General features: G+C 41.9%; 2 protein-coding genes across 2 annotated transcripts in view; one reads left to right on the top strand and one right to left on the bottom strand.

The window, feature by feature from the left end:
• The first annotated feature begins 3,006 nt into the window (after positions 1–3,006).
• LOC139322797 (SH3 domain-binding glutamic acid-rich-like protein 3) lies at positions 3,007–7,264 on the top strand. The gene is made up of 3 exons (XM_070952029.1): positions 3,007–3,054; positions 5,836–6,003; positions 7,163–7,264. Exons 1-3 carry the CDS (start codon positions 3,007–3,009, stop codon positions 7,262–7,264), a joined length of 318 nt encoding a protein of 105 aa, XP_070808130.1.
• A 2,523-nt stretch (positions 7,265–9,787) lies between these two features.
• Positions 9,788–23,860, bottom strand: part of SH3BGRL (SH3 domain binding glutamate rich protein like) — a 32,888-nt gene continuing 18,815 nt past the window's right edge. The window contains exons 2-4 of the mRNA XM_070951833.1: positions 16,878–17,063; positions 14,578–14,658; positions 9,788–12,894 (exon numbers count right to left, since the gene is read on the bottom strand). Of these exons, the coding sequence (XP_070807934.1) occupies positions 12,862–12,894; positions 14,578–14,658; positions 16,878–17,063 (300 nt within the window). The 3' untranslated portion in view covers positions 9,788–12,861. The remainder of the gene's footprint in view (positions 12,895–14,577; positions 14,659–16,877; positions 17,064–23,860) is intronic.

Below are 23,860 nucleotides of genomic sequence, written 5' to 3'. Positions count from 1 at the left end.
TTTCTTGATTAGCTACCTTTATCACAAACTTATCTTCTGTAAATGAAGATAATATACTTTTGTTGTTAGTGGTGTGATTTGTTGCACCAGAATCAATAAGCTAATTATTGTTCTCATCTTGTTGTGTTCTGATGCTGTCTTGTTTATTTAGCCCATTTAGTGACCCAGATTTTCTCTCTTTTGAATTTTCTCTACCCCCTCTACTTTCTCTGTAATTTGGTGGACTTCTATATTTGTGTCTATCTGTGGAAGATTGTCTGTAATTGTATTTGCTCCTATATTCTGGCCTATGTCTCTCCCTTGGGACTTTGGGACAGTCTCTTCTACTGTGTTCCCTGGATCCACAATTGTGGCATCTAAAGGCCTCATTATATTTATCTTGAAAGACTACTTTCCTAAAAGATTTGTGTTCTGTTTGGTTACTGGAACGATTTTTTCTTGAATTGTCTTCTGCTATCAATTTATTAGATAGACTTTCTATTGATAAATATCCCAAATTAATGGTATCTAAGTGTGACATAAAGCTATCCCATGATGGATCAAGTGAATTGATAATAACACTTTTCATTGTTTGATCTGAAATCACTTCCCCCCTCAATTGCAACTCAGCTCTTATTTTGTTTAGATTTATCAAATGCTCACTTATAGAAACCCCTGGTTTCACTCTAGAAGAAAAGAAATCCTTAGACATTCTTGTGGTTGTGGCTACGCTATCGCTGTGAAATAGATTAAACATGCATTGAATTATTTCTGATACAGTTAGGTTTGGTTTGATGCTATGATACATTGCAGGAGACACGCTAGAAATTATTATGAAAAATGCTCTATGATGTAAACAATCTATTTTTAAAGTCCAAGGTCTTCTTGGAGGACTAGTTATAAAGAATAGTAAATTTTCTTTCATAAAAATAACCTGAAGCTGTTGGTACCACTCTTGTAAATTAATGCCATCAACTCTAAGTTTTGGGAAGTCACTGGGTAAATTCCCCACATTATTTTGTCCATTACTTACAACCTGAGGCAGTCCGTGGTCTCTCAAGTGCAGGAAATTACAGAACGGCATTGGGATGCTTGTAACGAGTCTGCGCGGTTCTCTGGCCAGTTCAAGTCTTTCGGGGCTGTCTACGTAGTTTTGCACATGCGCGTTGCTCATTTCTTCTTTGGCGCCGTTGTGGAAGGTTCTCTCCATTTCAGCTCTCTCGATCCGCTCCTCTTCAGATGAGTCGGTCTCTGGCTCGGTTTTTGGGGCTTTGGTGATGGCGACGGTTCTTCTCTTTCTCTTGTGTGCGCTGGCACTCGATTCTGTCTGCGGTGTAGGACGGAATCGGCATGGCTCTCTGGGCTCGGGTGTCGTCGTTTTCGAAGTCAGGATGGGAGCGTGCAGGTCTTGAGTTGTCGGTTTGATTTCTTGCTTCTTTGTTGATGTCTTGGAAATTTTCAATCTTGGCCCAAAAGCAGCAAAAAGCGTTTTCATTGCTGACTTTACTTGAGACTTTGTTAAATCGTCTTCACTTTCTGATTTTGGTTCATCTGAAGAGTTTGAGACTTCTTTTTCACTTTCTTCGTCTGATAGCGTTTTTCGCGCCAGAAATTTTGAACTGAGCGTTTTGATTGGCTCTGCTTCACTCTCTTTTGAAGTTCGTTGAAACCAAGATGGCTGCCATTCAAAATTTCGCGCGATGTCACATCTTTTCTTTTTTACAACTATTTTCTCAGTAGTCATTTCACTCACAGTTTTTTGATCTTTGGGTTTTTCTTTAATGACGTTTTTCTCTCTCGCTGCTCCGCTGTTTCTCAGCATCTCCTGGAGGTCCGCGATGAGTCTTTCATCATTCTTTTGGCTTTTTAGTATCTTTAATATCTCTGACCTGAGTTCGTTATTTTCTATCTCGATTTCTTCCTGGTCGTTGTTTTCACTCATCAGTTCTTCTTCTTCAGTGGTGTATTCTTCGGATTCTCTCGAAATCGCATTAGTGGATTCGTTGATCGTCTCTTGATCAGTTTCTATTTCTTTGCTGTAGGCCCTGGTGTTGGGCCTATCTTTCTTGGACATTTTTAATTACTTATTGAGTCAATTAACCATCCTCTGCTACCAGCTTGTTGCAATATTTTCAGGATCAGACTCAATAAAGATAATAGAAGTTAGAGATTTAAATATATTTCTCTTTAATCATAATAGGCATTCTATATTCGCTGAATATTCAAGATAGAAGCAAGTAAAATGGGGAGGATGGCTCCTTATATATACAAGGGGTGGAGCCAGGAATGGGAGTGGTAAATTATGAATACATTAAAGTCCAAAGAATAAGTTAACCCCTGATGTTCCATATATACATTATTTACACATTAGAGAATAAGGCATTTACATCTGACAGTGAGGGGTGTGTAAATATTTTCACAGCCCTCTTGTTGACTCTTGCAATATACAGGTCCTCAATGGAAGGCAGGTTGATAGCAATTGTTTTTTCTGCAGTTCTAATTATCCTCTGAAGTCTGTGTCTGTCTTGTTGGGTTGCAGAGCCAAACCAGACAGTTATAGAGGTGCAGATGAAAGATTCTATTCTATTCTATTCTATTCTATTCTATTCTATTCTATTCTATTCTATTCTATTCTATTCTATTCTATTCTATCCTAATTCATCAAAGACACGTCTGGCCTCCCTTCCTCTCCTTGAATTCCAGATCTTCTGCACCCTCCTGCATTGCCCACAAACTCTCAGTCAGTCTCAGTGCCGGACTCCAACTCCTATCATCCCCTTCTTGCTAGCCGGGATGTGCAAGCGTCTCCAACACCAACCTAATTTCCGTCTGATGGGTCTTTCCAAGAACGTTCGCCGCAGTTCCCCTCCGGCCCGCAAGGGGCGCAGAAGAGCAATAACCAGGGAAAGGAGAGACCGGGCATGGGGGGGAGGGCTGTTCTTTGAGTGACAGCGCGAGCGGCCATTCTGAACGCAGGAGCCTCGCTGGCGGTTGTGTTCCCATAGCAACGGCGGCTCCGGGCAGAGCATGGCCGCCCTTCGGGTGTATTACACCAGTGTGACGGGCTCCAGGGAGGTGAGGGGCAGCCTGGGTGGGGCGGCCGCGCCCGAGAGCCCCTTACAAGCCGAGCTGCTTGGGAGGGCGAGCCTCCCCCAGCCCTTCTGCGACAAGTCGCCCTCCGCGGGAGTGCAGAGACTACAGGACTCATCATCCACAGCGCCTTCCTTGTGGTTGGGGTTGCAGGTCCCCTCCCCCTCCAGAGACATGGGGACCACAATTCCAGTCATCCTCAGCGCCCTTCGCCTGTCTTGGAACTGCAAGCCCCGCCTGGTGCTTCTGAGATCACAGTTCCCATTGTTCCCAGCCCACCCAGCACTGTCTTGGGGGGGGGTCTCAGAACTACAAGCCCCATGCCTCTCCCGAGACTCTGGGATCCCAACTCCCATCGCTCTCTGTGTGCTATAACCGCCATCTGTCCTCCAGAGGCTCTTGGATCACAGCTCCCATCACTCCCACCCACCCTAGAGCATCCGTTGTGTGCCTTGGAACTACAAACTCCAGTATCCTTCCAAAGGCTTGGATCACAGCTCCCATAACACCCAGCCACCTTAGCATCTTTTGTGTCTCTCTGGAATACAAGCCTCAGCAGCATTCCAGAGACTCTTGGATCACAGCTCCCATCACTCCCAGCCACCCTAGCATCCGTTGTGTGCCTTGGAAAGATAAGCCCAAGAACCTTTCCAAAGGCTTGGATCACAGCTCCCAACATTCCCAGCCACTTAAGCCCCAGTAGGATTCCAGAGGCTCTTGGATCACAGCTCCCATCATTCCCAGCCACCCTAGCATCCGATGTGTGCCTTGGAAATACAAGCCCAAATACCTTTCCAAAGGCTTGGATCACAGCTCCCATCACTTCCAGCCACCTAAGCCCCAGTAGCATTCCAGAGGCTCTTGGATCACAGCTCCCATCACTCCCAGCCACCCTAGCATCCAATGTGTGCCCTGGAAATACAAGCCCAAGTACCTTTCCAGAGGCGTGGATCACAACTCCCATAACTCCCAGCCACCTTAACATCTTTTGTGTGTCTCTGGAATACAAGCCCCAGTAGCATTCCAGAGGCTCTTGGATCACAGCTCCCATAACTTGGAAATACAAGGCCAAAATACCCTTCCAAAGACTAGGATCCCAATTCCCATCTCTCCCAGCCAACCCAGCACTTTCAGTTGAGTGTCGAAGTACAACCCTTGGACCCCTTCCAGAGACCCCAATTCCCATTACCTCTGGCCACCAGGCTGGGAAAGGCTGATCCAGGGCATCCTCTGGTGGGATGGGGACATCCTGAGTAGGGAGTGGGGGGTCAGGGAAGCGGATCCCTCAGACAGGCTATTTTGTATTCAAAAGATCAATAAAAGGCTTGCAATGAGATCAAGGTTGAGTAAAGGCTGTGAAATGCACAAACTTGGGTCTACAGGGGAGCCTGGAGAAGAGGGGCCTCAGATCCTTCCCTCTGGGCTGCTTTGGAGTTCCTGAGATTGGGGATGAGGCAGCTCCACTTCACCCATGATGGCTTGCCATGCCTCATTCTCGAGCTTTGATTGACAGAAAGCAAACCCCACTCCTTAGCACTGATCATATTACCTAGTTGGGTAGGGAGATGTCTCCAAGAAAGCAACCAAGCTCAGAAAGCACTAAGGCCCCCACAGTTCAACTCAGAGCTACAAATACACTCTTCCAATGAAGTAATATGATAATACTCATTGGAACCTTCTGTGCAAACCCACTGAAATGGGGCAGCCAACACCAGTGCTAGAAGAGACTATATAAGACAACAAATCCCACTCCCTTCTACCACTGATGCTGTTACCTAGTTGGGTATTGAAATGTCTGCAAGGAAACAACCAAACTGGGCATCTATATATCTGATGCATTTCATCTGAGGCAGTTTACAGATTTAAAGAAGTGCAAGTTGTGCTATCATGTTTTTAATATAAATATATATATTATTCTATAATTTTACACCAGCATCTTCCATCTGCTAGAAGCAAAAATAAGTCCTAATACAGGCATTCCATTCAAGGCACATTTTTTTAAACATTCAAAAGCTGCCACTCTTTTAAAAATAGTAATTTTAAAAATAGAAACACACAAACTATGGCTCAAAATAAATTAGTTTCAGAAAAAATCAGTAGAAATAGTACTACAAGAAAGCTGTGCCAAAGTTATGATGTCTTAAAAATCTGCAGTTGTCAGAAGTAGTATACAGTCATGGGCAGACTTTAAAAAAAAAAACCATTTCTGCACAAGTTTAAAAAATACTAATTAGTTGTCTGGATTCTTTCTTTTTCTTGTAGCATAATGATCTAAGAAATTTCTAAGTTTGAGTTTACTTTAAGGAAATATACAGGGGATTGTACCCTATATGTGGCCTTGTTAATGGATGCATCTTTGTTCTCTACCCTATTACCAAACTTTTAATTTAAAAAAGAATCCATTGTGATATAAAAAGAATCCAGTGACTTTACCTTGGCAGAGGGCAGGAAGGACGGAAATGCAAAATTACTAAAATTGGGTGAGCGGAGGGGGGGAAACTGTATTGAAGGGTTATGCTCAAAAGTGGGCACGAACTCTGAGGAAGCTGCTGCTTCTTTAGCCCCAGCTAAAGTCACCCACTTTTGAACTAACTCTTTTTGATATAAAGTTAGTTTCCAGCACTTCTGACTAAAACCCGGAATTGTCCTAAACAGAAGATTAGGGCAGCCCCATGGTAACACCTGGATTTGAAGAAATGCTGTCAGATCTGTGACACCCCAAAATCTCTACCCTCCCTCTTCCACCAAAACTGTCGGTATATCTAGGTGAAGCAGAGGCAGTCTGAGGTTCTTCGTATTCTGGATGGAAACCGCATGAAGTACCAGTTGGTGGATGTCTCGCTCAGTGAAACTTTGCTGCAAGAGATGAGGGACAAAGTTGGCAAGGCTGATGCAGTCCCGCCCCAGATCTTTAATGGAGACGAATATTGTGGGGTAAGAAAAATCAGACTGGGGGAGGCAACCAAATTATGGATTCGGTTATAATGGCTGGAAAACAAGTTGAAGAGCAGGTGAATAAAAGCACACTTATTCAAAAGATATTTTGTATGTGAATATGTCTCGTTAACCTTCCCTCCCCCAAAAAGGGGGAAAAAATTCTGGAATTTAATCACTTCCTCCCATTCTTGCTTTTCTTCTTCCCTCATTGGTACCACCAACATGTTGCTTGTTTCTTCTTCGAACATCGCAATCATCCCCAGCGTAAGTTACATGTTGACTATGCTATTATTTCCAACTGGAAAAGGGTGGAGGAGAGGAAGGATAGGGAAAGGAGCCCTGGTGGCGCAGCAGACTAAAGTACTGTTATTAACACCAGCTGCCTGCAATTACTGCAAGTTCAAATCTCACCAGGCTCAAGGTCGACTCAGCCTTCCATCCTTTCTAAGGTAGGTAAAATGAGGACCCGGATTGTGGGGGCAATAAGCTGACTTTGTATAAAATATACAAAAGTATGAAGGCTATTGCTTAACGCATTGTAAGCCGCCCTGAGTCTCCGGAGAAGGGCGGCATATAAATCAATTTTTTAAAAAAAAAGTGTGTGTGAATTACATTACATCAATGAGCTATTATTTAGTCATCCAAAGTGCACAAAAGAACCAAACATTATTCCCATTTTTAGGGCAAATCAGATTTGCAGAAGGATAAGTTGTCCCTAGAGAAGGTCAGTTGGTTTGGCTTTGATTCGAAAATATTCTTGCTTGTATGTAGCGGGAATCACATATTTTTACCATCTTATCCCACCATAGAGCTTTCTTTTTTGCTTTCTCCTTCCAACAATCCAAATTGGCAAATAAAGGTTGATAAAGAGTTCTCAGACCATGATAACCTGTAGTATGGTTTTGTTCAGGTTAGCATGTTCTGTGAATCTCCTTGTTAATAAATCATGATTTAATGTGATGTCTCTAGTCAGTGAGCGATTGGCACAATCCAGTAATCTTAGGAATGGAATGGCTATTTGAATCCAGGATCATCAGATTCAAGCTCAACAATAACAGCATTTTGAAGAAAAGTGATGTCCAGCTGAATGACTTTCATCCCCGGGCTCTTCTGGCTTCTTAACTCAGTTAACTTCTATCTTTTGTATTTGTTTCAGGACTTTGAGATGCTGTATGAAGCAACTGAAAATGAAGAAGTTAAGAAATTCCTTAAGGTAGCAGCTGGAGACAGAGTGGGAAAAAATGTGGCAACAATTTGAAGATGTTCCTTTATATAAGTGTTCAATGCTTAAACCATGTTTTTTTAAAAAAGTTTAAATAAAGGGAATTTTGTATGTCAAAGAAATTCAGCTCCCTGTGAAAGACATGGGAATTGCAAAAATTAATACCCACTGTATCAGCTTTTTGTGTAAGGTTTACTATGAGGACAAGGCAGTAACACCTTTCTCTAATAGCAGGAGAACACAACAAGTGAGCCATCACTTTGTGGTAGGTGGGTGGGCGCACATTAAAACACGCCTACTTGAAATCTCTCCTACCAGATAGAAGGATTTTGACTCATTTCGAATGCCAGAGTGAAAGACCAAATGGAACCTATCTTTTGAAGTTGTGACTTTGAATACCGATATTATCTGGATGAATAAAATAATAAAGTTACTCAGAGCTGTTGGGTCTCCTTTGAGAACATGATTCAAATATCCTGCAAACGCATGTGTTGTCTTTAGGTTGAATCAATCCTTGAATTGATTTAGAAACTGATTGTTTTTCCTCCAAGTTTTTTTTAAAGATATTTCTGTACTGTAACATCCAAAAATACTGATAAATCCCCTTTAGTTTTCAGTGGTCCCATTTCTGTTGACTTTCATAACCCCCGTTACCTATGAGAAGTTATTGAAGAACGAGAAAAATGTTAAAAGTATAAAGAGGATTCCTAGGCACTAAAAAGCTGGCAATTGCCATACCTGAAGCGAAAGCAGCAGTTAAAAATAACAATGATTGTTTTGTGTGTAAAAGGAGGAAAACTTTATTATGAAATCACATATTATTATAACAGAAAACAGCAGAAGATGTGCAGCTTTTATTAACAGATTTCTGGAATCGGAAGCTGGCACAACGTCCTCATTGCCACAATTAAGCCCAACGTAACAGATCAGATGAAAATCCATCTAAAAATGTGTGATTCCTCTGATATACTTTTTTTTAAAAAAAAAAAAATTCTGATTGAACTTTCCTAATTCAGAGCCCACGGCCATCATGAAATAGGGGAAAGAAAGGTTTCAAGGAGTTGTGAACGGCTATCGGTTAGGAAAAGGAACAGGACTGCCAGCCAAAGAGACTCAAGCGCAGTGGGATTACGAGAGAAAAATGGAAGTCATGAACGGATGGCAAGGACTGATAGACCAGAAGATGGGTGATCAAAGGCCTGAAGCGGAAACTAGCAGAACCCCAGCAACAACAGACCACTAGTGCCATTCGCAGAGTTGCAAGATGCCCACTGGTGGCACAGTGGTTAGAATGCAGAAGTGCAGGCTAACCCTGCCCAAAGCCTGGGATTCGATCCTGGTGGAGCTCAAGGTTGACTCAGCCTTCCATCTTTCCGAGGTAGGTAAAATGAGGCTGACCCACATTGTTGGGGGCAAAATGCAAATCTTGCTGCTAGATTGTAAACTGCGTAGAGCAAGGGTCTTCAAACTTGACAGCTTTAAGACTTGTGGACTTCAACTCCCAGAATTCCTCCTCCAGTCATGTTAGCTCAGGAACTCTGGGAGTTGAAGTCCACAAGTCTTAAACTTGCCAAGTTTGAAGACCCTTGCCCTAGAGAGTGCTGTGAAGCGCTATGGGGCAGTATATAACCTTAACGCTATTGTTAATGACCACAGCTCCGTAGCAGGCCAAGCAATGGCACTAGTTCAGGATAACAGCAGACAAAACAAAAGGACAACTGCTAACGATAATAGGGCTCCTGGGAATGGCAATCAAACAAAAACCACAAGGCTCGCTGAGTAGGCCTGTGTAAGAGGAAAAGTGCAGGCCGTAGGGATGTGGGCAACTATGGCAACTTTAAGACCTGTGGACTTCAGCTCCCAAAATTCCTAGGAGTTGGGAGTCCACAGGTCGTAAAGTTGCCAGAGTTGCCCATCCCTGTCGTGGAATATAAAAGATATAGCGTAGAGGACATCATACAAAGATGGACTTACAGGGTTAGTATAATAACAAAGAGACTGCTTATAAGAAATTAAGAGTATAACAAATTTGAGTTAAAATATACTCATTTAATGCAAAATTAATGAGATTTGAGCACAGGATTACTCCAACAGGTATAGGAAATTAAACAATAGACTATAAGAGATAAGATGGTTGTCTAACATAGGCTTCCCAATAGCAATGAATTAGGAACCCAAGATATATTTAGATCAATATATTGGAGTGAAAAACTTTGGGGAACCGGTTTCAGCCACTGGATACAGGATTTGTCCCGTCTTGAGTTTCTTACATTAAAAGCCATCTCAAACCTGCAGGGTATTCTCTGTCCAATCTGAGCCCAGAGCCAGGACAACTAGGAATGATCATTTGTGCAAAAGCATATACCGTATTTTTCGGAGTATAAGACACTCCGGACTATAAGATGCACCTACCTTTTTTGGGGAGGAAAACAAGAAGAAAAAAAAATCTGCCTCTGCCTCCCAACAATTTGCCTCCTTGCAGCAAACAGCAAACAGCCCGTTTCAGCTTCAGCACAGCCTGATTAGCACAAGCAGCTGATTGTCGGTTGGATTGACTTCCCAACCATCAGCTGCTTCAGGCTGCAGGGATTGCCATAGCCTATTGTCGCCTCTGTGCAACCCATTTTCTGCCTGCTCTGGGCGGCCAGGATCGGAATGGGCAGAAAATGGGGTGCGTGGAGGCCAAAAACGGGGCGTGCACAGCCTGAAAACGGGATGCAGAGACCAAAAATGGGGCGCATGGAGGCCGCAATAGGCTATGGCAATCCTTGCAACCTGAAACAGTTGAAGGTCGGGAGGCCGATCCAACCGACAATCAGCTGCTTGTGCTAATCAGGCTGTGCTGAAGCTGAAACAGGCTGTTGGCTGTTTGCTGCAAGGAGGCAAATTTCTGGGAGGCAGAGGCCAAAGGGGCTACAAAGGGGCAGATGGATGGGGCTACATTTGGTGTATAAGACACACCCAAATTTTCACCCTTTTTGGGGGGGGGGAGTGCATATTATACTCCGAAAAATACGGGTAGTATGAACTATGTAGAGATGGTCCTCTTTTGTTTTGAAATCCAGAACTGGTAAAACCAGACATTCTACATTAGCATTTCTCAACCTTGGCAACTTCTAAGATGGGTGGACTTCAACTCCCAGAATTCCCCAGTCAGCCATGATGTGGAATTCTGGGAGTTGAAATCTGCCCGTCTTAAAGTTGACAAGGTTGCGAAATATTGCTCTACATACTGCAGATTTCCAAAGAAAAACACCATACTAAACATCTTTCCAAAAACAGCACAGGTCAAACTTTCACACAAAAGAGAAGCAATTACTGTATCTTGACTCTCAAAGGCCTCATGAAAGCTAAGACAGATAAAATAATGCAGACGTTATAAAGTTAGCCAACTCCTGCAGAACTTAGATTCTGGAGGGAACCATGTCAAATGGTAGGAATCCTAGATTTAAAAAAAAAACCTCATGTTGATTTGTGTATTTATTTGCATGTATTATTAAGTGGCGAAAGGAATATTTGGATGGAGTTGTCTACATTAACTTTGGTCCTCCGCACGGGCTAAGAATACAACGTCCGTGAGATAAAAAGGCAACATACATCTATCTATCTGTGGAGTTCCTGATATTCCCCGAGCTTGATTATATCTGCATATGATTTGTTACGATTTTTTTTTTATATGCCGCCCTTCTCCGGAGACTCAGGGCGGCTTACAATGCGTTAAGCAATAGCCTTCATACTTTTGTATATTTTATACAAAGTCAGCTTATTGCCCCCACAATCTGGGTCCTCATTTCACCTACCTTAGAAAGGATGGAAGGCTGAGTCAACCTTGAGCCTGGTGAGAATTGAGCTCGCAGAAATTGCAGGCAGCTGGATGTTAAATGCTGCCTTAGTAGGAGGCATTAGCCTCCTACGCCACTCAGGCTCCTATTTGACTAAATAACCTCATCAGTGCTCCTTTTTTACGTAGCTTGCTTTGCCAGTGTGGTTGGGTGTGTGGTTTTCTCCTTGGTACTTCCTTGATTAGGGTAACATTTTCTGCTTGATTGTTTCTCTGGTGTTAATCCCTGCTTATCTAGTTCTTGGCTGTTGAAGGGGATGGGTTAATCAAAGAACTGCCAAGAAGAAAACCACTGCTCACCAACGCTGTGGCAGGGCAAGCTGATGTACCAAAACAGAAAGCAAACCCCAGACTCAATCTCACTGATGATGTTATCTAGTTGGGTAAGGAAACATCTGCAAGCAAACAACCAAGTTCAGTGTGCTCTAAGGTCTCCACAGTTCAACCCTGAGCTATATACATATATATACCAGTATATTCCCTTCTATTGGATATATCTATCTTGATATAATTTGATTGAGGCTTTGAGATTCAGTTGCATTTCTTCAACTTTCCAAATCCACAGGAGGGAGACACACATTTTGCAGTATTACTTGTAACTAATACGTTTATTGGGGTGGGGGTTCTTGCCCATATCTATTGGCAAGTGATCGTTGTTGCACTTTGTGAAAATACTAGGAGTTTGACAAACTGCTAAAGGTAAACTTCACAGCATTGCAAAACCAGACTGAAAAATCAATGGAGCTTCCGGTATCATAGAGACCTACAAGCTTCATTCCTGCAAATGATTTTTATTCAGATTTATTTCATATTGGACCCTTGATTTTAACATATTGCATCTTGCACAGAAAACGTTTTACAAGCTCAACGTATCAAACTAAGTTTTATTCTAATTCATAATTACTTGACCTTGTTTCTTAATAATAATAATAATAAAAAAAAAAAGTATTTTGGCCCCGTTTTACATTTGCTTCACATTCTAGAGAAATAAGAACTATTTTGTTGTTTTCGTAAATCCAGAGGATTAGAAATGCACGTTTTACTGAGACTGCACAAAAATCTTGCCTTTCCCTAAAACAGTTATTGTGTTCTCATCAACCCTGGCAAATCCTGCCCTGATTCCATCAATGAGACTCCAGTGGCATCAATCTATGTTACAAAAGAACAACTCTACAAACATCCTAACCACATCAAGTCATTGCAACTTCAACTGTGTGACATTGCAACTTTTTAGAAATAGCCATTAAAAGAAAAATCAACTTTAGGACATCCTATTTGTCATTTCGGGTTTTGAAGCAGGAGAGGCACTGGGGTTTATTAATAAACATTTTTGCAGCTAGATTTTCTCTGCATCTGCAAGTATAATTACAGATCTGTGTCACGGAGAGCAAAAATACAATGCTTTTGTTAATTTTACAAAAAAAGGGGGGGTGAGGACTTTTATGTAATTGACAGGGAATAAATCATATCCACTGCAAGAGTCAAAATTCAATCAAGGGTTTCTAGAAGCTTCATTTAATTTCTCTCTCTCTTGTTGTGGCACATTTATATTTATTATTATTATCATCATCATTCATAATGATAATACTATTTGGTGTGGCTTCCTGTTAATCCTATATGGCAGAATATTGTGGAGAGCAGCCAGTAATTTTGGGGAAAAAAAACAAAACCTTTGTTTCTCTTTCCTCCAAGCGCATTGGTTTTTGCTATTGTAAGGGAGAAAAGCTGTAGGATTTTTCTCTTTGCAGAATTTTTAAGGCTTGAGGCTGGGAGGAAGGGAGGGAGGAAGGATTCACATCCCTTGTTTTGCTAGTGCTTCTGCCTCCTGTGGAAAGACAATGAGAGAACTGTTAGCCAGGTTTATTTTTAATGAATAAAATAAAACAATTTGGTCACCTGTACAGGTAGTCCTTGATTTATGGCCGTAATTGTATCCAAAATTTCGGGTTGTTAAGTGAGATGTTTGTTAAGTGAATTTTGACTCATTTCACCACCTTTCTTGCCACAGTTGTTAAGTGAATCATTGCAGTTGATAAGATAGAATAGAACAGAACAGAACAGAATAGAATGAAGCACAAGGGATTTGTCACCGATCGACACACTGTTTGCAATTGTAATGGATGATGGATGTTTTATGTTTTGTTTGTTTAAAAATTAAAAAAAAATCAAGAAAAAAAAGAATAGAATAGAATAGAATAGAATAGAATAGAATAGAATAGAATAGAATAGAATAGAATAGAATAGAATAGAATAGAATAGAATAGAATAGAATAGAATAGAATAGAATAGAATTCTTTATTGGCCAAGTGTGATTGGACACAAGGAATTTGTCTTCAGTGCATAAATTCTCTCAGTATACATAAAAGAAAAGATACATTCGTCAAGAATCATAAGGTACAACACTTAACCTGGTTAAGTGAATCTGGCTTCCCCATGGACTTTGCTTGTCGGAAGGTTGCAAAAGGGCATGAGCTTGGGACATACCTTGTTTCCCCGAAAATAAGACATCCCCTGATAATAAGCCAAATCGGGCTTTTGAGCACATGTGCTAAAATAAGCCTCCCCCTGAAAATAAGCCCTCCCCAAAAATATTTAAACGCAGAGCTGGAAATCAGGTAAGACAGCAAGAGGAGCCCCATCTTGCTCCACACACCCCAAAAATAATAAGACCTCCCCAAAACTAAGGCCAAGGGCTTATTTCAGGGTTCAAAAAAATATAAGACAGGGTCTTATTTTCGGGGAAACATGGTAGCTTGGGACATAGCAACCGTCATAAATCTGAAACAGTAGCCAGGCCTCTGAATTTTGATCACATGGCTATGGGGATGCCGCAAAGGTTGTAACTGTGAACAATGGTCATAAGTCACTTTTTCCAGTGCCGTTGTAACTTTGAGCGGTCACTAAATGAACTGTTGTAAGTCGAGGACTACCTGCATTAGTTTCAATAGCTGTTGGAAGAGGACAAGACCAAATAAATGGTGTGGCCTTTGATAAATCAAACATCTCAAATAAATTCTTCCACATTCTTATTTTGGTCATAGATAAGGAAGAAAAATGACATCTGTCTCAGTAATACCACTGACGCTTTTAAGAGGGGAAAAAAGATAATCAAAAGCTAAGATGGTTAACATAATATTATATATTGGAACACTGAACTATTTCTATTAAAAATTCTTAGTACTCATCCTAAGAGCAGACTAAAGGGACAGTCTCCGAACAAGGATGCAAAAAACAGATGAAGATAAAATAAACAAAGAAGCTTATCAGCCTTAAAATATAAAATTCTCAGGCATATTCGAGTATCTTTTTGCAAACTTTAACTGCTGCCAGAGGAAAATCTAGCACTGTTTCATGTAATAAATAGTTCCTTATTGGAGAGGAGAAAATCCAGGAAAAAAAAATGGATTTCTTCCTCATGGTGAGAGGAAATAAATTTAAAATGCCACGCTTGCATTTTAGACTTTCAAAGCACAGGAAACAGTGTTCAAGCAACGGTGGCAATACCTACCTTTGAACCAGGTGGGGCAGTCAAGCCTAAAAAAGCATAGACGGCATTATTCTCTCTAGCTTCAAAGAAAGCGTCATAATCCTTTGGGATGAGAGAGGGAAGAAAAGAAAAATCAATATATAGCCTTTAGGAACCAGTTTGTAGTATTTGATCTTTGGGGAAAAGGAATTCATGAAGACCCATCATTCCTATTTATAAATATTAATATATTTCCCATTTTTTTCCCGTGGTACTCAAGGAAGCAGAGGAACCTAACTAAGCTCTGAGCAGAAGCTGGCTAGATGATTATTTTCAAAAGACATCCTAGAATTTCATCTTAACGCTCAATACTTTTCTTTAAATGAAATCTATTCCGTTCATTACAGTTGACTTCACAAGCCCATCCTTTATTCTTAGGATATTCCCTTAGTAAGAAACAAGGTAGCTGTGATAGGGAATTCATCCCTGGAGAATTGAACTTGGCTGGCTCAGTTACGTATTGCTGGCTTTAAAAATCAACATCTACTCCAGCTGGTTTGGCAAGGAATCTGATTTTTGTATTATACCTGGAACAATAAATAGGCTGAATAGCTTAGTCTCTGAGAAGTATTTCTGAGTTGGGAAATACAGCCAAATTCAAATATTCCCTAGAGGGCAGAATCTTTATATTACCAAATATTCATCTTTTAAACTAGTTTTAATTCTTGTATCATAAAAGAGGGCTATGAATAGGATAGAAATCTTTAGAAAAAGAAAGCAGCACCTTTTTGAAGAATGTCTATGGAGATTCTCAGTCATTCAGGTCATGGTTGTCCCAAAGGTGTTTTTTCAACAGGCAACTTTCTGGGTTTTTTTCTTTGAAGACGTTTCACTTCTCATCCAAGAAGCTTCTTCAACTCTTCAGAAGCTGAAGTCCAGTTCTCTCTTGAAAAAGCACCTTTGGGACACCTTTTTGCAGAGGTGAAAATGAGAATGTCTGTAAAGGTAAAGGTTCCCCTCACACTTATGTGCTAGTCGTTCCCGACTCTAGGAGGCGGTGCTCATCTCCGTTTCAAAGCCGAAGAGCCAGCGCTGTCCGAAGATGTCTCCGTGGTCATGTGGCCAGCATGACTCAACGCCAAAGGCGCACAGAATGTTGTTACCTTCCCACCAAAGGTGGTCTCTATTTTTATACTTGCATTTTTTACGTGCTTTCGAACTGCTAGGTTGGCAGAAGCTAGGACAAGTAACGGGAGCTCACCCCGTTACACATCACTAGGGATTCGAACCGCTGAACTGCCGAACTTTCGATCGACAAGCTCAGCATCTTAGCCACTGGGCCACCGCGTCCCTTTTGAGAATATCTGTAGGCCCCATTAATCCAGAAATAACCAACATCTAGAAATGACTTTGGTTCCAAACAAAGCATTTGTGACTCTATTTCTACTATTAAAAATATTTTGAAAATTCTAGAATTGAGGTCCGCACATCTTCAAATTGCCAAAGTTGAGAAATCCTGGCTTAGTTTATAGCCCAGGGATTTGTAAGGGTAGCCTGGAAGAAAAAGTCTATTTAATCTTTTTCAGTTCAAATGAAGTAGACCTGGCATTTCTCCTCTGTTGTGGCCTTCCTCCTCACTCCATCCCAAAAGTTACTTGCAAATGATGTGCCCTCCCACGAGGCAGGGAGTTGTTGTGGCCCGCCGGCGGCCAGCAGAGCTGGCAGCAGAGTCGGATAGTAAGGAGGTTGGGGAGGAACTTGGGCCAGTCCTGGGGGCTGGGGAAAGCTTGGACGAGGGCTCTGCATCGGAGGCAGAAAGGGAGCTAGACAGCAGTGAGGAAGAGGAACAGCTGGAGCCTGTTCCCAGTGTGCTCCTGCGCAGAGGTGCCAGAAGACAAGAACAACGCAGAAAGCAGGGTCGACTCAAGAGTAAAGCCACACCTTGGAGGTGATTGGCCCTTCCCATAGGAAACAAAAGAGGAGCGAACGGAGAATGGGCTTTTGCAGGAAACAATTCGTTCGTTCCGTGACTTTCAGAGACTCTGTGCTAAGTTTAGCCTTGTACTGCATTTGGGAACTAGTTACGTGGCAGCTTGCCAAGCGAGATAAGGTCTGTGTTGATAAATATTCCTTTGAAAAACTGTTTGGACAGGCCTTGCTGACTGTGAATGAAAGGAATTCACAGTCGTGTAAATAAAAGAGGTTTTTGCCAGGACCAAGACTCTGCTTCCTGCTTTTTAAGGGAGCCTAGGTCAGAACAGGAGTCTAGACTTGTGGCTTATAGAATAAAGCTTCCTGGAAGATTTTCAACACAAATGAAGAAAATGGAGGCCGTTGCTCACCCCAAGGTACTGGCTGCCATTAAAGATTCGCGGAGGCAATGGATTCCCGGCGGCTGGCCGACACTCTTCTGGGACGTTCTCCCTCATCCATTTGCGATTCTCTTCATTGGCTGCAATGTCTTTCTCTTCAAACTCAATCTTATTGACTTCCAAGAAGCCAATCACATCTTGCTGCTGCTTTTTAATCTAGGACAAAGATACATGAATTAATGACTTTTTAGTTCCTTCTCTGTGTGAAAGTGGAGAAGGACAATCCATCTCGCAGATGCTACGGTGCACACAATGTCCTTCAACATGTATGGAGGTGGACCTCATGCTGGTAAGAGAAAATTAGCATTAGCATTAGCTTTTAGACTTATATACCGCTTCACAGTGCTTTATAGCCTTCTCTAAGCGGTTTACAGAGTCAACATATTGCCCCTAAACAATCTGGGTCCTCATTTTACTGACTTCAGAAGGAGATAAGGCTGAATCAACCTTGAGCCAGTGATTGAACTGCTGGCAGTGGACAGAGTTAGCCTGCAATACTGCATTCTAACCACTGGGAGGGAAGAAAGGCAGGCAGGCAGGCAGGCAGGCAGGCAGGCAGGAAGAGCAATAGCCATAGCATTTAGACTTATATACTGCTTCACAGTGCTTTATAGCCCTCTCTAAGCAGTGTATAGCCCTCTCTAAGAGTCAGCCTCTTGCCCCCAAACAATCTGGGTCCTCATTTTACCCACCTCGGAAGGATGGAAGGCTGAGTCAACCTTGAGCCTGGTGAGATTCGAACTGCCAAATTGCAGGCAGCCGGCAGTCAGCAGAAGTACCGTGCAGTACTGCACTCTAACCACTGTGCCACCACAGCTTGTCGACATGCTGTCGATGTGGCCCAATACTGGGCGCATGTCATTTAGTTTTAATCCTATTTATCCTATATACTTTTAACACATGTTATATTTCTATGACCTATTCTATACCTATTTTACTTGCTCAGTGTTAAATGTTGTATGTCTATAAATTGAAGGTGCTTCTGACAGGAATAAAAAAAAGGAAGTTCCTTCTGGCTCCCTCTAATGTCCAACCTTCAAAATCTCATCCTTTAAAAAAAAAAAAAAAAAGAATTCAGAACAAAAACATTGTCCCATGGGAAGGATTCTTATATTAATTCCAAAATCTTATTTAAAATCCATCTGGATCCTTTACCTGTTTGTAACTTTCCAAGATCAAACTAATAACCCTTTTGCTGTTTATTTCAAAAGGGAAAAAAAATCCTTAAATTTCTTAAACCTGTATTTAAAACTTATTTTGCTAAGAATTAAAAGGCACTCAACCTATAGAAAGAGAGCAACAGAGGAAATCTGGACATACCTACCCTGCTTCCCCGAAAATAAGATATCCCCTGATAATAAGCCCAATCGGGCTTTAGAGTGCATGCGCTAAAATAAGCCCCCCCCCGAAAATAAGCCCTCCCCGAAAATATTTAAACACAGAGTTGGAAATCAGGTAAGACTGCAAGAGGAGCCCCGTCTTGCTCCATGAGCCCCCCCAAAATAATAAGACCTCCCTGAAAATAAGGCCAAGCACTTATTTCAGGGTTCAAAAAAATATAAGACAGGGTCTTATTTTCGGGGAAACAGAGTATATCCTACCTTTCCTCTACAATCACAAGGCAGTATACACAGCCATTGTGTTTCCATTTTTCCCACAAGAAGTTGTGAGTTTTTAATCTCAGGGTGAACCAGAAAGTGAAATTCTCCACTCCTAGTCCAACACCTTGCCCATTCTATCACATGGTTCATTTCATAATGAAGGAAACACACATATTTGCTTGGGTTTTCTATTACTTTTAGAGTTTATGCAACCTTGCCTATACAATGTCTAAGCCTGCATGCATTAGTTCATCTGAATGGAACTATTTATTAAAGTTACCTTAATGCGTAATTATAAAATTTAGACAGGAAGACTTAATTGTTGTTTTTCCATGAACAATTTTCTTCTTGGAGTGAAAATGTTCAATTATAGTCTCCAACCTTTCCTTCCATTTCTTCAGAGACATGAATGATTATAAGGAATCTGGTTGTTAACAAGGAAGCTGTGGACTTTGAGCCACACACCTGATCCCTCCTGGTCAGCCTTATGCCCTGGAAGCCAAAATAAAGAATGGCTGGCTAGAAGCTCATGAGAAAATCAGAATTGAAGAGGTGACATGACTTCTAATTCAAGCCAGATGCAGGACTTTTCTCCAGCAGCTTTTCCATATATGGGCAAGCAAATACACTCTAGTCCTCCAACCAAACAGATGTGAGAGCAGCAGACAGGCAAACTAACTCCAAATATGGTTGCTGAGCTGCCTGGTATGTAGGAAGACAAACTGAAAGAGGAAATGAGGGGAAGAAATGCAAGCCAATTCTTTGGCTTTGCAATGGACAGATGCAATGGGCTGATCTTGGATCCATGGGTATTTGAGGAACATTAGGGTCAAAGAGAAAGACGTTTAGAAGGATGAGAATGCGGACTGACATCACTTCAACCCCTAGGAACACACATAGTCTTGTGGTGTAAAAGATCTCGTAGAGTACTCCTGCGCATACCTGTGTCTTATCACTTTGAGTCATTGTTGACTCTTTGCAATTGCCTGGACAAGTCCCTGCAGTTTTCTTAGCATGATTTCACAAGTGGCTTGCCATTGGCTCTTTCCTAGGGTTGAAAGACAGGAACTGCCCCAAGGTCATTGGCTTTAGGCTTTGTGCCTAAGGCAGGACTAAAACTCACAGTCTCCCCCTTTTAACCTGATGCCTTAACCACTAAGCCCAACAAGCTAATAAAAGTAGAGTAGAGTAGAGTAGAGTAGAGTAGAGTAGAGTAGAGTAGAGTAGAGTAGAGTAGAGTAGAGTAGAGTAGAGTAGAGTACAGTCGAGCCGAGCCGGGCCGGGCCGGGCCGGGCCGGGCCGAGCCGAGCCGAGCCGAGCCGAGCCGAGCCGAGCCGAATAGAATAGAATAGAATAGAATAGAATAGAATAGAATAGAATAGAATAGGTTGACTCAGCCTTCCATCCTTTCTAAGGTAGGTAAATTGAGGACCCAGTTTGTGGGGGCAATAAGCTGACTTTGTAAAAATATACAAAAGTATGAAGGCTATTGCTTAACGCATTGTAAGTCGCCCTGAGCCTCCGGAGAAGGGCGGCATAAAAATCAAATTAAAAAAAAAATAGAATAGAATAGGAAAATAGAGAATAGAATAGAACAGAACAGAATGATTGGACACACAAGGAATTTGTCTTTGGTGCATAAGCTCTCAGTGTACATAAACGATAAAAGTGATAAATCATGATCATAGTCATCAGAATACATTCATCATGAATCGCAAGCGGAATTGACAGGTTATTCTACTACGATAGTGAGCTTCTTAGATACACCCGACTGGCCAGTGTATGGTGCAATTGCTGAATTAGCCAGTAGCCAATCAACCAATGCTAATATGAAAATATCTGGAGCATCAGATTTTGATTTAATAATATTATTTTGACACCATCGATACAATTGCAAAAGCCAAAACTGGGCAGATTTATTTATTTATTTTTACAAAGTAACCTTTGCAATCATGTTGGTTATAGTGAGGCTCACAACTGCAAGGCAATAGGTAGCAAAACAAATCATTACTTCCTGGGAATTTTAGATGCAATAGATTCACAAATTCCTTCTTTATATCACCATAGAAGACCAAATGTAGAAGACAAAACATAGAACAATATAGAAGGAAAGATCTTGGATGTTCAAACCCTCTTCTGCTTAAACAGGAGACCCCATGCCATGCTGGACAAATGGTTATCCAATCTCTTCTTAAAAACCTCAATTGAAGGAGCATCACAGCTTCTGGAGGTAAACTATTCCACTAATTTATTGTTCTCACTGTCAGGAAATTTCTTAGTACTAAGTTGAATATATCTTTAATGATTTTCCATTTATTACTTCTTGTTTTACCCACAGATCCTTTGGAGAATAGGCCAGTCCATTCTTTTCTATGACAGCTCCTCAGATACTGGAAGACTGCTATCTTATCACCACTAGTCCTTCTCTTTGATAGACCAGACCTGGGGTGAAATCCAGCAGGTTTTGACAAGTTCTGGAGAACCGGTAGTGGAAATTTTGAGTGGTTCGGAGAACCAGCAAATACCACCTCTGGCTGGCCCCCAAGTGGGGAGGGAATGGGGATTTTGCAGAATCCTTCCCCTGCCACGCCCACCAAGCCACACCATGCACACCAAGCCATGCCCACAGAACCGGTAGTAAAAAAAAATTGGATTTCACCACTGGATCAGACATATATAGCTCCCTCAATCATTCATCATGTGATTCAGCTTCTAGTCCTCTAATCACTGTTGCTCTTCTTTGTACTCTTTTTAGAGTCTCAGGATCTTTTTTGTATTGTGGTAACCAGAATTGGATGCAGTATTCCAAGTGTATAATATTCCACACCTAAAAAAGATATTGAGACTCTAGAAAGAGTGCAGAGAAGAGCAACCAAGATGATTAGGGGACTGGAGGTTAAAACATGCGATGAATGGTTGCAGGAACTGGGCATGGCTAGTCTAGTGAAGAGAAGGACCAGGGGAGACATGATAGCAGTCTTATAATATTTGAGGGGCTGCCACAGAGAGGAGGGGCTCAAGCTATTTTCCAAAGCATCTGAAGGCCAGACAAGGAATAATGGATGGAAACTGATCAAGGAGAGATTCAACCTGGAAATATGGAGGAATTTTCTGACAGTGAGAACAATCAACCCATGGAACAGAAGTTTCCTTCGGAAGTTGTGGGAGCTTCATCATTGGAAGCTTTCAAGAAGAGACTGGACTGCCATTTGTTGGAAATGGTGTAGGGTCTCCTGCTTGGGGGGTTGGACTAGATGACCTACAAGGTCCCTTCCAACTCTGTTAATCTGTAATCTGTAAGTGTGATCTCACCAGTGCAGCATAGAATGGTACTATGGATCTATGGATCTCAGGAAGACCTCACTTCCTAAGATCTTCAATCTATCCCTCTCTTGATGCAGCCTAGGACTGCACTGGCCTTTTTGGCAGCTGCAGCTGGCTCATACTTAAATGGGGGGTCTACTAGCATACTTAGATCATAATTCACATACATCACCTAGAATCACAGTTAAGTAGCCTAAATGCAAAACCTCGATTTTGGAAAGAAAAATATTCTCAGATCTTAAAACATCAACAACAAAAACTTTCAAATGGGCTTCATTTATTTTGATAGCATTCTCCAATATATGTCTATGGAGATTCTCAGTCATCCAGGTCATAGTTGTCCCAAAGGTGCTTTTTTCAAGAGGAAACTGGACTTTCTGGTTTTTGTTTTGCTTCTTCATCCAAGAAGCTTCTTCAGCTCTGACTGGATGGTGGGGAATGGATTTATATTCCTTGCAAACAGCTCCAGTATATTCCCCTGAAATGCAGTGGACTTTATTGCCCTCATTAGGTAAAGGTAAAGGTTCCCCTTGCACACATGTGCTAGTCGTTCCCGACTCTAGGGGGCAGTGTTCATCTCCATTTCAAAGCCGAAGAGCCAGCGCTGTCCGAAGACGTCTCTGTGGTCATGTGGCCGGCATGACTAAACACCAAAGGCGCATGGAACGCTGTTCCCTTCCCACCAAAGGTGGTCCCTATTTTTCTACTTGCATTTTTTTACGTGCTTTCGAACTGCTAGGTTGGCAGAAGCTGGGACAAGTAACGGGAGCTCACCCCGTTATGTGGCACTAGGGATTCGAACCGCTGAATTGCCGACCTTTCGATCGACAAGCTCAGTGTCTGAGCCACTGAGCCACTGCGTCCCTTTTATCGCCTTCATTAGCATAGACATAGCAGGTTAACAGAGGAACTCAGAAGGAATATTTCAAAAGGATTTTTAAAACAATCTTTCAGAAAGTCCAGTAATTTGACCACTGTCTAGAGCAGAGGTGGGGAGCTGTGGGCCCTTTATGACTTGTGGACTTCCAACTCCCAGAATTCCTGAGCAGAAAAAAAAATTGGGAGTTGAAGTCCACAAGTCACGAAAGGATCATAGTTCCCCACCCCTGCCTGGTCTAAAGGAAAAAGTGCTCCTTCAGTTGGGAATTCTTTATGGCTATTACTGAAATAATGCAGCCTTTTCTCTAATGGACCAGAGAGGCAACGTTCCAGAGCCACAGGCATTTCAACTCCCTATCTGCTTCCTGCAGATTTACTCTCCCCATTTGCACTTGGCAAAATTCCTTTAAGTCACAAGTTGTCTTGAAAAGTTTAGAGCGGAAACAACTCAATGCAGGAGTGAGATTGAGCCAGTCTGGAAGGAAAAGCAATAGGCAAGCAAGAGAAACTTGGAATAGCGATGCACAATATAAATCAGCTCTGGGCTGATTCAGAGGGGACATGTCAGCCCCCTCAAGAACCAAGAAAGACCTGTGGAGTTAATTCTGAGAGGCTTCTTTTATTGTTCCTTACCTAGAGAGACAGAAATCTTACCTACACTAAAACAACTACAGGTAGTCCTCAATTTACAACCATTCGTTTAGCGACTGTTCAAAGTTTCAATGGCACTGAAAAAAGTAAATTATGACTGGTTTTCACACTTATGACCATTGCAGTGTTGGAAGAAATATCCATCTGGTTCAGTTCCAAGCCAGGAGAAACACTGGAAAGATGGAGGCTGATTGGAAAGAGAGTTTAATGATGAAGCAGAACCACATCGATGGTTCTGGTGCAGCTGACCACATGGAATTGAGAATGGGGGGTATTTATACCTTCTCTTCGGCTTTGCACTTGAGCTTCCTGTTCCTGTGCAAGAATATGTATTCTATTGGCTGTTGTCAGACTCCCATGGGGCCATGTACATATCCTAGGAGCTTGTCTGAGCTATGCTTGGTTGAAGTTTGGGCTGATGCAATGAAGGAGCTTGTTGGACAATTCCTATTGTGGCTGAGAGCTAATCCTACCTTTGTTGGATCTTGGGTGAGGGTA

The sequence above is a fragment of the Pituophis catenifer genome, unplaced genomic scaffold (genome assembly GCF_029215685.1).
Source record: "Pituophis catenifer annectens isolate HBS135680 unplaced genomic scaffold, rPitCat1.0.hap2 SCAF_11, whole genome shotgun sequence".
Lineage (NCBI taxonomy): Eukaryota > Metazoa > Chordata > Lepidosauria > Squamata > Colubridae > Pituophis > Pituophis catenifer.
The sequence above is the reverse complement of the archived record's forward strand: the minus strand, read 5'-3'. Positions and strand labels throughout refer to the sequence as shown.